Genomic DNA, 15302 nt, shown 5'->3' with positions numbered 1-15302 from the left:
GTTTTTCGCCATGTAAGTAATAGTCCTTCCTACCATTATTCCTACCAAAGTGGACCACCTCACACTTGCCAACATTAAATTCCATTTGCCATTTCCTGGCCCATTCGCCCAGCCTATCTAGATCCTTCTGCAGACTCTCCACACCCTCCGCACAATTTGCCGTTCCCCCAATCTTGGTGTCATCAGCAAATTTCGACACCCTACACTCGGTTCCCTCCTCCAGATCATCTATATAAATGGTAAAAAGCTGAGGCCCCAGCACCGACCCCTGGGGCACTCCACTAGTCACCATCCTATGCAATACTTATTTTGATTAGGTTAGAATGTACAATGATGGTCTTATAAAATTAATATTTTCTATATTCAGATGCAGCTTGTGGGTAATTCTGAATAGAAGGATTACATTCTTATCAGTGGAATGCAGGTTCAGTTCTCATCAATCATGTGAACAGTGTACCGCTATGCTACGGCATCTTGTATTTATTTAAGTCTTAAGTTTATTTCCATTAACTCAGTTAATGGCCTCATATAGGGCTATGACAGGGCACCTCAAACTAACTCAATGCACATTCAGTTCCACGTGCTATTGCAGAAAATGTCAACCACGTGTGCACGAAGTGTCATCAGCTGAATTTTGAAAAGCTATTAGCAAGGCATTCTGGATCTTGAGCTTTATATGCAGAGACATGGGGCTCGATTTTACCATCGCATTGCACCTGCTTGGCAAAGTCGGGCATGACGCAAGTAGCGTGATCCATGCCTGCTTCTGCGTTGGTTCCCCCTTTACCAAGGCCCGAAAGTGGCCGTGATCAGGACCACGTCTGAAATTGACTTAATGGGCTGCACGCCCAACTTTACCAGCACTTCCCCCTTTAGCACTGTGTTCATTAATCCAGAATCAACGTAAAACAGATATCTCTACAAAAGTCTGACTCGGGCACTTTAGCTAATGAGGAGGTAACTGCTGAGCGTCCGATAGCTCTCTGCTTGAGATCGGTGGGGGGAAAGATAGGGGGTCCGCTGCCACTTTGCCTGTGATCAATGAGGGGTAAGCAGGTCAGCTGCCACTTTGCCTGTGATCAGTGAAGGGGAAGAGGGGAAGGGCCCATGATCAGTTTGGATGATGGGAGTGGAGGGATAAGAGGGTCAGCAATTAAGACAAGGTGGGGGCCAGGGGGAGTCATTATCCAGCCCGGGAGGGATGTGACGGGACCCGCATTCTATCATTTTTTTTCTGCGCATACACAGTTGGAGGAACTAATTGGAGCTGCATTATTTTGGGTGTATTAAGCCCTGCCCACAGGCTACTGCAATGCGATTTGGAATCGCCGATATGTTTTCAGATGGAGTGCGTATGGGGGTGCCTGAAAATCGGTCTAAAACTCCCATCTGAAACACTCCCAGCTTCAAGTCTGCCCAGCACTTAGAATCAAAGTTGTAAAATAGGGCCCATGGATTGTAAAAGCGAGGAGGTTACGGTGAAGCTTTATAATAAGCTAGTTCAGCCTGATCTCAAGTCCTGCATCAAATTCTGGACACCACACCTCAGGAAGAATTTTAAGTAAGAGGGTACAGAAAAGATGTACAAGAATGGACTTCAATTACATGGATAGATTCAAGAAGCTGAGGCAGTTCTCCTTCAAGAAGAGAAGATTGAGAGGTGATTTAATAGAGGTCTTCAAAATCATCAGGGCTCTGAAGTGAGTAGAAAGTGACAACAGGCGGAGTTTTCCCATCCCACTTGCCATGGGAATCGTAGCGGGTAGGGGGAAGCAGACCATGCAAAGGTTCGTTGACCTTGGGCAGGATTTTCTGATCTTGGGGCAAGCATGACTGGGAAAATCCCACCAAAGTGTTTCTGTTGGTGGAAGAGTTGAGAACCAGAGGGTAGCGATTTAACATGATTTCTAAAAGAACTAAAGGCAACATAAGGAAAAATGTTTTTGTTCATTCAACGAGAGGTCAGGATCTTTCATGCGCTTCCCGACAGTGTGAAGGAGGCAACTACATTTGTGGCTTTCAAAAAGAGAATTGAATAATTATCTGACTGGAAAAAATTTGCAATGCTACGGGGAAATATCAGGAGAGTGGGACAAGCTGACACAGACATAATGGGCCAAATGGCCTCTTTCTGTGCTATGAACATTCGCTTATTCTCAGTATGAATTTGCATCGAGGAAATAGTGTATTTAACAAATAAGAACTCCACAGTGTTACCCTTGAAGGTTTTTGTGCTTGAAAATATCTAAACGATGTAAACTGAAAAGCAGACAGAATTGTGTTATAATGCGCTGTCAAAAAATTGCTCTACTCCTCTTGTGGATGTACTTACTCTTATTGCTTCAGCTTTATTACGAAATATTCGTTCCATATCCTTTGCCAGTTTTTTGACAAGCTGGAGTCCATCTATTTCCTGAACAGTGACTGTTTTTTCATGCTCTTTATATTTCTGTAAGAAAAGACAAAAGGAGGTCAATTTATGCTTTTAACACTATTTTGACTAACATGTACTTGGGAAAATAAAACGCATCCAGATAGACTGAGCTGTACCCATCTTCTAACCTTCATGCATTAACCTGACTACAATAGTGACTCCACTTCAGAAATATTCATTGGTTGCAAAATGTTCTGGAGCATGAAAGGAAATATGTAAATGTAAGTTGTTTCTTTCCTTAAGGTGAAACCTGTAGCCTGGAAATTACTGTGACTAATGATATATAAACACTGATATAGTTGTATCAAATTCTTCTCTGCATTGCTTCAATGGTGGCAGTAGCTTATTTCAAATAATTGAGCTAACTTCTCCTTCAAAAGAAGAAAATGATCTGAATTTAATATGCTTGGTGCATCTTTCTGAAGAAGCATCTCCTGCTGTAAACAGAACAGATTCAAAATTTGAAAAAAATAAATCCATTTAGCGTAAACTTTTAAGAGTTTAGTACATTCCAAAAATGGGTGCAGTTGCAGTGGGTGATGGGGCTTCAATGGCATCTTTCCCACTGGCCAGAATGGCGGGACTCTGTGTTAGATTCTGTGTTAGAACTTCATTGATTATGCAAATGGCACTTGCCTCCTGAATCACCTGTCAGGTTTGCAGCTGCTTTATCCACCTGCTGTCAGCTAGCAGGTTTGAAAGCCCCTTCGCCATCTTTAAATACCAGCCCAGCGCACCCATTACACTCCCTCCAGCCCACCTGTTTTCAGGAGGCCCTCCAAAATGTCAGTACACCAAAGACAAAAGGCGAGTAGCCTCAAGAAGAAGGCAGCAACTGCTTTCAATGCCAAGGCCCTTGGGGCCCTTACTTGAGAAGCCCAGGCACACAGGCATGTACTCTACTCCAGGGATGGCTCAAAGAAGCACATCAACCTCATCTCTCTGGCCTAAGAAGCCATTGCCCAGGAGATCAGCGTGGCTGGCATCAGCCCACAAAGTGGCACACGGTGCAGGAAGTGCTTGACTGATCTCATCTGCTCCAGCACAGTAAGCCTTCTCTTAGCTTCCTCCGCCATCAGATTCTCAGCAATGGCATCAGGTACTCAAATACCTATTCTCTCCAGAGATCCCACACATTTATCCTCTGGAAGGGACTGTCAGTTCAATGGTGGAGATGAAAAGTCAGGCATTGAAACATCAGCTGGTGTTTTGGGAGTCTCTCAGCAGACTAGAGTGCTCGATGGAGGATTCCATCTGCCTTCTGTTTGATATCCTGTGACAAGCGAGCCCCTCAGGCCACCATAGGAAGGTCGGCAACCAACATGGAGACCTTGGTCCAGCAGCTCCTGTTGAATTTGCACTGGGTCCTGCACCCCATGACCCACACTCTGGTGGGCACCATCAGGATGTAAACCACATGGGGACCAGGTACCTTGACCTTCCTCCAGATGCTCCATCTGCTGCAGGAGTCAGGCCTTTGGCACCCACAGGGAGAATGAGCCATAGCCATACATTCCAGGGGCCTCCACATGGGACACTCTAAGGGTGCGCAGCCACTCACTATCCCCTCTGCCTGTGCCCGCACTAACTCTAGCAATGCAAACCACCGAGGGTGGCTGTTATGTGGCCAGGGTCCGTCCAGTGCTCAGGCCACCAGAGGTAGTCTGCCAAGGCCATCACAGGTATGAGGATATGGCAGTCAGCAGGCTACCTCCACTCCCATTGCAGATATCATGATTGTGCCAAGGCAACATGGTAGGATTAGGAAAGTTGAAAAGTTTTGATGTCACCTCAAGGTCATGGATGCTATATCACCGTAAATAAGTCACAACTTTTGAAAAACATTCCATGAGTACGTGAATGTTGTGGTCACAGAATCACAGAATGCTACAGTGCAGAAAAGGCCCTTCAGCCCATCAAGTCTGAACCAACGAAGCTCAGCTGGACGTGTTTCCGTTTGGATTTTTGCAATTCTCCTATCCTGAGGTTCACCCTTCACACGCTCAGAATGTCCCCTTTAAGATTAATATTCATGTGGGCTTGAATTCTCCAGTCTCGCACATCCTGCTACCGCTGCCAGGGAGAATTTGGCACTCAGCCAAACCTCCATTCACTGCAGCGGGACCAGAGAATCCAGCTGCGGGCAAGGTCGGGGAATTTCAGCAGTGATGTTACCCTCAGTGCCACATAGTACCGGACCCTCTATGTTATCAGGGAGATTTGTGTGCAATTCTTTATTAGGAATGTATGATGGGTGAGTTCTCAATGCTTATACCTCAAGGTTTAGCAACAGCTGAGGAGGATTCATCAGCAGTGTGACTGTCTACACATCTCTAATGGTTCCCTAACTGATAATGCCCTAAACCAAGATACACACTTTAGGGTAAGAGCCCTACAATGGTCTGCACTTCCTTTGTGGCAGAGTTACAGTGTAGGAAGCAGCTAGCCTTGACTCAAATCACTGTACTTCCTTGCTGGGCTGAATTTTCCCATTGTGCTCTCCACGGGAATCGTAGTGGGCATGGGACGGATGATGGAAAAGTCCGTTTGACCTCGGGCTTTCCAGTTTCTGGCTGAACGTGGCCAGAAAATCCCATTCATTATGATAGAATTTCTGCTTTGGGTGCAATGGGAATATTGTGCCTGAAATGCAGTTTTAATTGTCCTGGTTAGGTAACAGTCGCATCCTCATAAAATTCACCTGCCTGATCAGAGTCATAAAATCCCCATGAATCAGGACAACTGAACAATGTGAAGGATCACAGTTGTTTATTTTAGGTTTAGCGCAAATATTGTATATTGTTAATAGTACTGAGACCTTCACCTTTGGGCAACCTGATTTAAAATCACTGAAAATGACTTGATAATAAAAATATACTGAGCCACTGGGTTACATCAAACATTTCTTCAAAGTAAAAATTGTACGGTAAAACCTTTAAAATGTTTCTACTACTGTCTCAGTACCGAAGAAAATGATTGCAATTTGAAGAGCTTCCCTGAGCCAGCACAATCTTAGAAAGCTTGCAAGGTAAGCCTGGTTTTAGGGCCTGACTGAGGCAAATTAAACTTTCAACCAGCATAAAAGGTCACAAACTGGGTGTAACTCACAAAAGTTTAAAATTCCCAAATCTTCAGCACAGGTTTGGCCAGTTGCTCTGGAACCAGGACACAAAACTGGTAGAAGCAAGGAGAAAGATAGCCCAATTGACCAGATTATATGATGAGGACATTCTCTCTCCCATCCCAGTGGAATTTTCAATGACAAACCCGCCTCCTCTTGATCAGTCGTGGACCTTTAAAATTGGTTTGAGGCAGGGCTTCTGTCCATCTCCAGCAGGAATACCCATCTTATGGAAATATATTTGGTTCTTTTTTGCATCCATGTTCAATACGTTAGTATGTAAGGGTACTTAATTTCTTACCTTCAGAGTGATTGGCCCAATTAAATAAATCCTACAACAAACTTTTTGTGAGCATGGTTATTTATTACCTTACACTTGCCCCAGGTGGTTAAAAAAAATGGCATCTCAGTCATTCAGCTCACACGCACTATCACATGTACAAAGATTAGAAACATATGATTGTCTCCGTTTCTTTCATGGCAGGACTGGAGTTTCTTTGAAGAGTTGATGCTTTAGTTGAAGTGAAGATCTTAGAAAGATTCTTGATTAGTTCTGATACTTCTTATAGTCAAATTTCCAGGAATTTCATTCCCAGATAAAGTCAAAGTTAAAACAGGTTGGGGGTGGAAGAAGTCTATCTCCCACATTCATTGTATTGCTGTTTACAACCTTAGCTGTTCAATGACTCACAACTGTTTCAATAGTTTTCATAGGAATCATAGAAACCCCACAGTACAAAGACAGGCCATTCGGCCCACTGAGTCTGCACCGACCACAATCCCTCCCAGGCCCCACCCCCATATCCCTACATACCTTACCCACAAATCCCTCTAACCTACGCATCTCAGGACACTAAGAGGCAATTTTAGCATAGCCAATCAACCTAACCCGCACACCTTTGGACTGTGGGAGGAAACCAGAGCACCCGGAGGAAACCCACGCAGACACAAGGAGAGCGTGCAAACTCCACACAGACAGTGACCCAAGCCTGGAGCTGTGCTACCATTTTCTGATACAACACTGGCTGTAATTTTCCAGCCCCACTCAATGGGTTTTCTCATGGCAGAGATGGCTCACTATTGGCCACCAATGGAATCTTCCAGTCATATCAAAGTGTATGGCATTTTGCATGACTCACCCAACACATCTCTGGGATACTGTGGCAGGGGTTGGCTTCAGCAGGACCAGAAGACCCTGCTAACAGGAGGGACAGAAAATCCTGCCATCTGTCTACAGCACAGGTTCTGCTGTTTTTAAAAGCAGACAAAAAGTATGGCTGTGTCATCATGTGAATTGTACAAGTCTATTTCCAAGTAAGGTGGTCATGTTGATTATACATCCATGTCATGGATTTCACATCTTGATAATTTGAGACAGCAAGTGCCTTTGTAGCCAAATGGCCTATTCAATCTGAAATTATCCTTTTGAATTAGTTTCAGGAAAATGCATCACATTAACATCAATCTGGAAGGTTCATTTATTCCCCTCCTGGGACAGGGTGTGTTTCAATCCCTACAGTACAGTCTGTACCGACGACAATCCCACCCAGGCCCTGTTCTGTAACCCCACGCATTTACCCAGCTAATCTAGGGTCAATTTAGCACAGCCAATCACCCTAACCTATGGGCGGCACTGTGGCACAGTGGTTAGCACTGCTGCCTCACAACACCAGGGACCCTGGCGTTCGATCCCTGGCTTGGGTCACTGTCTATGTGGAGTATGCACATTCTCCCCATGTTTGCGTGGGATTCCTCCGGGTGCTCTGGTTTCCTCCTAAAGTCTGGAAGATGTGCTGGTTAGGTGTATTAACCCAAGCAGGCGCCGGAGTGTGACGACTAGGGGAAATTCACAGAAACTTCATTGCAGTGTTAATGTAAGCCTTACTTGTGACTAATAAATAAATGTTTTTCACCCGCACATCTTTGGAGTGTGGGAGGAAACCAGAGCACCTGGAGGAAATTCACACAGACACAGGGAGAACATGCAAACTCTGCACAGACAGTTCCCCAAGGCAGGAATCGAACCCAGGTCCCTGGTGCTGTGAGGCACATAGCTAACCGCTGTGCCACTGTGCCATCTGAGTGAAGTCAAATGGTCCTTGGGAGGTCATCGTTCTGCAGCCAACTGGACTGTCACCCATTTAAAATAAAGAGGTTAATTTGATATTCAGAGCATACTGGAGACAATGTGTTTTCCGTTCTTCTGCTCTCTTAGAACTCACCTGCACCACACTGCCAGATTTTCAATACATCATTTTTTTCCAGTATCTCCCAGAATATGTCCAACCAGACTTGGCAAGTCTACTTTGGAAGTGTCTTACATATGGTGGGGGCAACAGATAGGAGAGAGCAGTAAGTGTGATTAACGTATGACTTCTTTACTTCTTGTGGGGAAAGGAATTGAGCTAGCATTTGCAGAATAAACCAAAATACTTTAGATTGGAAGACCCATTGGTGGAAAGCACCCTCTGAGAAAGAATCAAATCTGAAAGGCAGGCGATGAAAATAACTGGATGAATAATTAGATATCTCTTTATATGTTTAAATATTTTAGTAAATTATTTAAAGTTTGTGACTGTTTTACTACAAGTTGGGTCTTTTAAGGGGTGCATGCCATAGAATGGTTACAACCTACCATGTCTGTGTCAGCTTTTCCAAAGCTGCCAATCAAGAATCAATGATTGCCACTAAATGATTGACTGCATAACTAAGTTAGTAGGGGAATTGGGCTTAATTTGCTGTGAAAACAACATGATTGATCAAATCAACTGGAAACTGAATTGTAATTTGAGTAATTTAATTGTAATCATTTAGTGACAATCATTGATTCCTGATTGGTAGCTTTGAAAAAGAAATAAGCAATTTCATTAATGTGTTTGTATGGTTTAAGACCATAAGAAACAGGAACAAAAGTAAGTCATTTCGTCCTTCAAGCCTGTTCTGACATTCAGTAGGATCATGGCTGATCCAACATTCTTCATGCCCACTTTCCTACTCTTTCCTCATAACCTTTGATTCCTTTACTGGTCAAAAATTCATCGATCTTAGCCTTAAATATATCAATGTCTCTGCCCCCACAGCTCTTTGTGGCAAGGAGTACAAAAAACTCACAAACCTCGGAGAGAAGAAACTTCTCGTCCCAGTCTTAAATTGGCACCCTTTTATTCTGAAGCTATACCCTCCACTCCTAGACTCTCCCATGAGGGGAGACATCCTCTCAGCATTTACTCTGTCAAACCCCTTAAGAATCCTATATGTTTCAATGAGGTCACCTCTCATTCTTCTAAATTCCAATGAGTAGAGTCCCAACCTCTTTAAAAATTCCCCAGAAGACAATCCCTCCATACTGTGGATCATCCGAGTGAGCCTTTTCTGAACTGCTTCCAATGAAATAGTATCTTTCCTTAAATAAGGAGACCAAAACTACTCACGATACTCCAGATGTGATCTCACTAGTACCTTGTGCAGTTGCAGCAAGATTTCCCTGATTTTATACTCCAATTCCCTTGGAATAAGGGCCAACATTTCATTTACCTTGCTGACTACCTGCTGCATTTAAGTGCTGGCTTTCTGTGTTTTGTGCACAAATACCACTTGCACACAAGTCCCTTTGTGTAGCAGCTTTGTGCAGTTTTTCTCCATTTAAATAGTACTCTGTTCCTTTGCCCCCTTCCAAAATGAACAGCTTCACATTTTCCACATTATACCCCATTTGCCAACATTTTGCCCACTTATTTAACTTATCAATATCTCTTTGTAAATTGTACCCTCTCGCAACTTGTCTTTCTACCTATTTTTGTGTTGTCTGCAAATTTGGCTATAGTATGTTTGTTTCCTTCCCTGAGTCACTAATATATATTGTAAACAGTTGTGGTCCAGCACTGATCCTGTGGAACTCACTGGTTACAGGTCGCCAATGTTAAAAAGGAACCCTTATGCCCAGTCACTGTTTCCTGTCCAATAGCCAATTCCCTATTAATGCCAATATACTACCTCAAATACCATGGGCTTTTATCTTGTGGCTTAACCTGCTATGGAGTACCTTGTTGAATGCCTTCCAGAAATCCAAATGCAACATATCTACTGATTCCCCTCCATCCACTCTGGGTTGAGACTTCCTTGAAAAGCTTGAATAAATTAGTCAGATATGGTTTGATGACTTGTAACTGGTAGCTTTTCCTAACTTTTTAATAATTGAAATCAGCATGATCAGATTATCTTAGATGCAAGTGCTATGGACATTGAGCATTTGTGATGCTTCCGGTGCAATACCAATTTTCACTCAATAAAAATTAGGCCACATTCAAAATTTTATATCCAATATTTTAAATACCTTTTTTTTTGAATGGAATTTATTTCCAGCTCACACATGGAGCAGCATGGTGGCACAGTGGTTTAGCACTTCTGCCTCACAGCATCAGGGACCTGGGTTCGATTCCTGACTGTATGGAGACTGCACGTCCTCCTCATGTCTGGGTGGGTTTTCTCCGGTGCTCCAGTTTCCTCCCACAGTCCAAAAGATGTGCTAGTTAGGTGCATTGGCCATGTTAAATTCTCCCTCAGTGCACCCGAACAGGTACTGGAGTGTGACGACTAGGGGATTTTCACTGTAACTTCATTGCAGCGTTAATGTAAGACTACTTGTGACACTAATAAACAAACTTTATTAAACTTTAAACATTTTATTAATTGCTGTATGTAATAAAAAAGACGATACACAATGTAACATTTAACTTACAATTACTACTTTCAACATCCACTCCCTCCAGCACCAATGTACGAAGACAGCATGCAGTGTGTACCATCTACAAGGTGCACTACAGCAATTCACTGAGGCTCCTTCAACAGCACCTCCCAAACCCACAACCTCTACCATCTAGAAGGACAAGGGCAATAGTTGCATTTTCAAGTTGCCCTCCAAGCCACACACTAATCTGACCCGGAACTATGTCACCTAAAACTCCCTTCCTAATAGCACTATCAGTGTTTCTGCAACACATGGACTACAGTTGCTCAATACCACCTTGGCAAGGATAATTAGGGATGGGCAATAAATGCTGATCTAGCCAGGGGTGCCCACATTCCCCTGGACAAATAAATGAAAAAAATCACTTGAGTTTTCAACTAGCAGTGCCAGGACTTCAGAGCAGCTTTTTGTGTCTTCCCTCCTTCTCAGGTGGACAAGAACAGCATATCCAAAATGGCTCCCTTCTGTTGAGGAGTTTCAACATTTCCTTTCCTGGGTCATCTCCATGACCCAAGGCACCCCCAGCATGGATTTGACCCTTGGCAAGGTTTATGATCAGCAAGAAAGTCAGGAATAACCGCAGACCAGGAATGCTACTCCTAGCCTCATTTGGCCTGCAACTGGTCTGTGTGGAGCTACAGGAACTGGCTCCAGAAATCCCAGGGTTACACAAGCAGCCTGCAGTTTGACAAAATAAGTCTGCTCCCCACCCTGACTGCTTTTTCCTGAATCTTGAAACTGGGAAACTTCTTGAATCAAGAGTCAAAAAAATCAGTTCCAAATGTTTGTAACAGTTGACCTCCTCGAGTGGGCACAAGTTTATTACAGCTAAAAATAAAGATCAATGACAAAGAAACTATTAACAAAAACTTATTTTGGCTTTTGATCCAAAATATTATCGTGTTATGAATATTCCAAGTTTGTTATTGACCTCCTGAGCTAAAACTTATAATCCATTAAACATGATTGATAGTGGCACTACATACAGCTTGAGCAGTATGCATCATTTGTTTAATGATTCCTTTAATTGTGTAATACATTAAATTTAGAATATAATTTAACACTTCTGATGGATTAATAATGTTGCTTACGTGAATTAAAAATGAATACATGTCTCTAATTGTAATGTAGTTCTTCAGCAAATCATATTGGTTTTGATAGCACCTAAAGTGTTTCCAAGGAATTGTTTCATTAAATAATTATTGCCTATGTAGTATAATAATCTGTTCAGATGTTAGAAATATGTGTACTTCTAACAAGTTACAGTCACAGTGAAAATGAATGAATTTTGAATGGGTTAAAATTGGGTCTTATGATCTCCCACCCAAACATTGTTCATAACTCTCTAATTTTCTTCTAAATCTCTCTTTCTATTCTTCACTCCTTAGCCTTTTCCAACAACTTACAGAACTCTTCCTGGACTCGATTTGATCCCCTTTATCTCAGTCTTCATGTCAATGTTTCTCTCCACTCAGTATCAAATCTGAATCTATTCCTGTATTGAGGATCCCACTCTGCATCACTAATCTGATGGCATATTCACAAACTTAGACTGCGCACATGCAATATCTGAATCACTACATCTTGGAAACTGTAGGCCCTATTTTACCATTTTGATTCTAAGTTCTGGGCGGACTTGAAACTGGGAACTTTTCAGATCCGACTTTTAGACCCGTTCTCATGCACCCCCATATGTACTCTGCCTGAAAAAAGTATCAGCGAGTCCGAACCCCATTGCACAAGCCTGTGGGTGGGGCTTAACGCGCCCAAAACCCTGCAGCTCCAATCAGCGCCTCCAACTGTGCCAGCAGACCGATCGCGACCCCCTCCCCCTCTTCCCCGCACTGATCTTCCCCCCGCCCTCACTGATCTCAAGCAGAGAGCCGTTGGACACTGGACACTTACCTCCTCACTAACTGGAGTGCCCAAATTGGACTTTATGGAGCATGTCTGTTCTGCACCGATTCTGAATAGGCAAACACAATGGTAAAGGGGGAAGTGCCAGTACAGTTGGGTGTGCAGTCTATTAAGTCAATTTAAATGCATGTTGTCTGAGATCGGGCACAATCTCGATTGCGGCCATTTGTGGGCCTTGATGAAGGGGGAACTGGTGCGGAGGCAGCCACGGATCATGCTACTCATCTCATGCCTGACTTTACCAAATTTTCGCACACGAAAACAGGCACAACGTGATGGCAAAATCAGGCCCTTTGTTTCCAATTTTCACTCCTCATTCACCTTCAGGTGGTCCATTTACAACATTTTCCTTCTTTGATTTCTATATCTCAACTCCTTGAGGTAGAATGTCAACTAATTCCTACTATAAGCTCACCAACACCCACAGATACCTTGATGACACTTCCCCTTAGAATTCTATTCCATTCCTAATCTCCAAATGTTCTGAAAGAACCACCTTCCACGCTTCTGTGGGATTTTCACAATAACTTCATTGAAGCATTAACTTAGCCTACTTGTAACATTAATCATAAATAAATTCCCTTTCTGAGGTGTCTCCCTCTTTTTTCTTAATGAAGGGTGCCCTTTCACTGTGGTTGATAAGGCCTTCAACAATGTCCATCCCGTTACGCCCATTTCTGCCTCACCTATTCCAAAACTGCAGTAGGGTCAGGGAAGAGCTAGGCTTACAATTACTGTTCAACATTACAGTTACTATTTAACCTTAATTATAAGGCTACCATGGTTTAATGACATTCCCTTTAATAGGCCAACGGAGATTTTGTTAATTTCAGTTTTTCAAGGACTGTTTCTTCATGTCCGTCACGTGTGAATAAGATTCATCATCTATCACCCTTAGTCCTTCACAGAGTCAGTAGCATTACAGCTGAAGAGAATGTAATTTTAAACCAGTGTTCTGACCTCTCCTTATATTCTTTCATGTTCTGCAAACTGGATCAGAATGTAAATGTGATGAGAAATAATAATTTATATCAGAGTCCTACTTGGCATTGCAAATTAATATACTTACAATATGTTTCTAATTGTTGAAGTGAAAAATTATGTCACCAGTATTTCCTTTGTCTGTCTACATCAGATTTGAAATGTAGTATTGAACTGACCTTTCAGTGCCTCGGCAATTCAGCCGCTGAGTAAAGTTCTATCTTTTGAAATGTGCAATCTGATTTGACAGTCTTTTCTCTTGAAGCTCAGAGAGTGCAGCTGAGAAAAGTCATCTATCCTTCCATAGAAATCTGCAATCCCTGATCACAGCATATAATTGTGTCTTGGATGATTCCAGGGTTTTTGGTTCCATTACTCCATGGAAAGAACCTTTTTCACTTTCCTGCTTTGCGCAATTCTTTGCAATTATTACATGGAAAAGTGCTTCCTGACATTTGTCCTTAACAAGTCTTTTACATTTAACATTTAACTTCAGATGGTTCTTCAGATCTATCTTTTCTATTGTCTCTAGTATCTAGTACCTCTATAAGGTGACCTAGTATTCACATCCTTTTCAGAGTGAAGGGACATTTTTAGAGCCTACCTGATAATCAATCTTCTGACAAGAGGGGAACAGCGATGTGACTCTTCAATACACTACCTCCAGAGCTTGTGTTTCCTTCCTGCCTCAATGACCATAATGGAATACAATATTCAATGTCTATTGATCAAAACATTGTAGTTTCAATATGAAAACTTCAGACTGTACTTTATTGATTTGGCACTCCTGCTAATCCCTACTTCCAGAATTACATTACAGTCCATCTTGTTCAGAATTCTGTTAGCTTTTTGATTCAGGGTCATCAGTGTCTATGAATGCTGAATTTTATGTGTCTTATCACTCGGAGATTATCTTCTGCACTTTCCCAAACAAGTTCAGCATGAATTTTTCATCATGGATGCCCAGTTCCCCTACACACCATCCCCACTTTAACAACCCAGCCCTCGTGTTTCTTCCTTCATGTTAGTCCTCAAAAACACATACCACCCTTTGCCATCTGGCTGGGCTTGTTCCAAATTGAACAATTTTTCTTTTGACTCCACTTACTTCCTATAAATAAAGACACCACCATGTCCTGTAACAGTTATAGCTATGCCTGCCTTTTCCTTGAACACGTGGAATATTTTTCTGTTCTATTATTTCAGCCCCTGCCAGTCCTATTTTTTCAAGTACAGGTACTAATGCAGTTCCCACACACTTCTTAACAGAAAATTTCAACAATTTTGTTCCAATTCCACTCCTCATTCATCTACATATCATCCATGTCCAATTTTTCCCTCATCCAACTTCTCCAGTGCCATTTCTTGAGGTGGAGTACCAACCCACCAACTCCTACAAATACCTTGAACCGTACTTCCCCCAGGATGCTATTCAATTCTCGATCTCCAATCGTTCTGACAGTGTCTTAAATATGACTTGTTTATTCCTACCCTGTTTTTTGGTCTATTAACCAATCCTGAATCCAGTACTGTGCTGTAATGTTTTATGTTCCATTAGCCCCAATCATTTGAACACTGATAGTGTTTGTTCATTTATTATATGACAGATTATTAAATATCTGCTGAAAATCCAAATATACTATACCTACTGATTCTCCTTTGTTCACGCTGTTATTTACATACTCAAAAAATGTGAAGAGATTTCTCCAACATAATTTTTCCTTCACATATGGTCCCACAGCAATGGAGACCTAAAATGATGGCTTCGCAAGTGGAACCTCTGGTACCACTGGTGAGGTTAATGAGGTCCCCTGCATGGTCATGGGTGGAAGGGACAGTGCCCCTTGGGCAGTGCCAGCCTCAGGCCTTGGTAAACCAGCTTGGCACCCTGGCACTGATCACTAGACAATGCCAATGGGTGGGGCCTAATGAGAAGAGGCATGCTTTGAAGGGGGGCAGTACGTAGGAAACTGCACACTCTGCAATCGGTGATTGCTAGGGTGGTATCGACTGGGGGAGATGGGGGGTGGAAGTTGAATGGGGACGGTGATTGGGCAGGAGTGTGAACCGGGGTGGCAATTGGCCAGGGAGATGAATGAGGG

General features: G+C 42.7%; 1 protein-coding gene across 2 annotated transcripts in view; it reads right to left on the bottom strand.

Annotated features, from left to right (window-relative positions):
* The window catches only part of cacna2d3a (calcium channel, voltage-dependent, alpha 2/delta subunit 3a), a 776701-nt gene that overhangs the window by 609994 nt on the left and 151405 nt on the right, over positions 1 to 15302 (bottom strand). For both annotated transcript variants that reach the window (XM_080182611.1, XM_080182617.1), the window contains exon 3: positions 2333 to 2449. In XM_080182611.1, coding sequence (XP_080038737.1) covers positions 2333 to 2449 — 117 coding nt within the window. The remainder of the gene's footprint in view (positions 1 to 2332; positions 2450 to 15302) is intronic.

Source organism: Carcharhinus amblyrhynchos, chromosome 3 (genome assembly GCF_965287045.1).
Source record: "Carcharhinus amblyrhynchos chromosome 3, sCarAmb.v2.hapA, whole genome shotgun sequence".
In the NCBI taxonomy this organism is placed as follows: Eukaryota; Metazoa; Chordata; class Chondrichthyes; order Carcharhiniformes; family Carcharhinidae; genus Carcharhinus; species Carcharhinus amblyrhynchos.
This window is presented reverse-complemented; position numbering and strand designations above follow the sequence as displayed.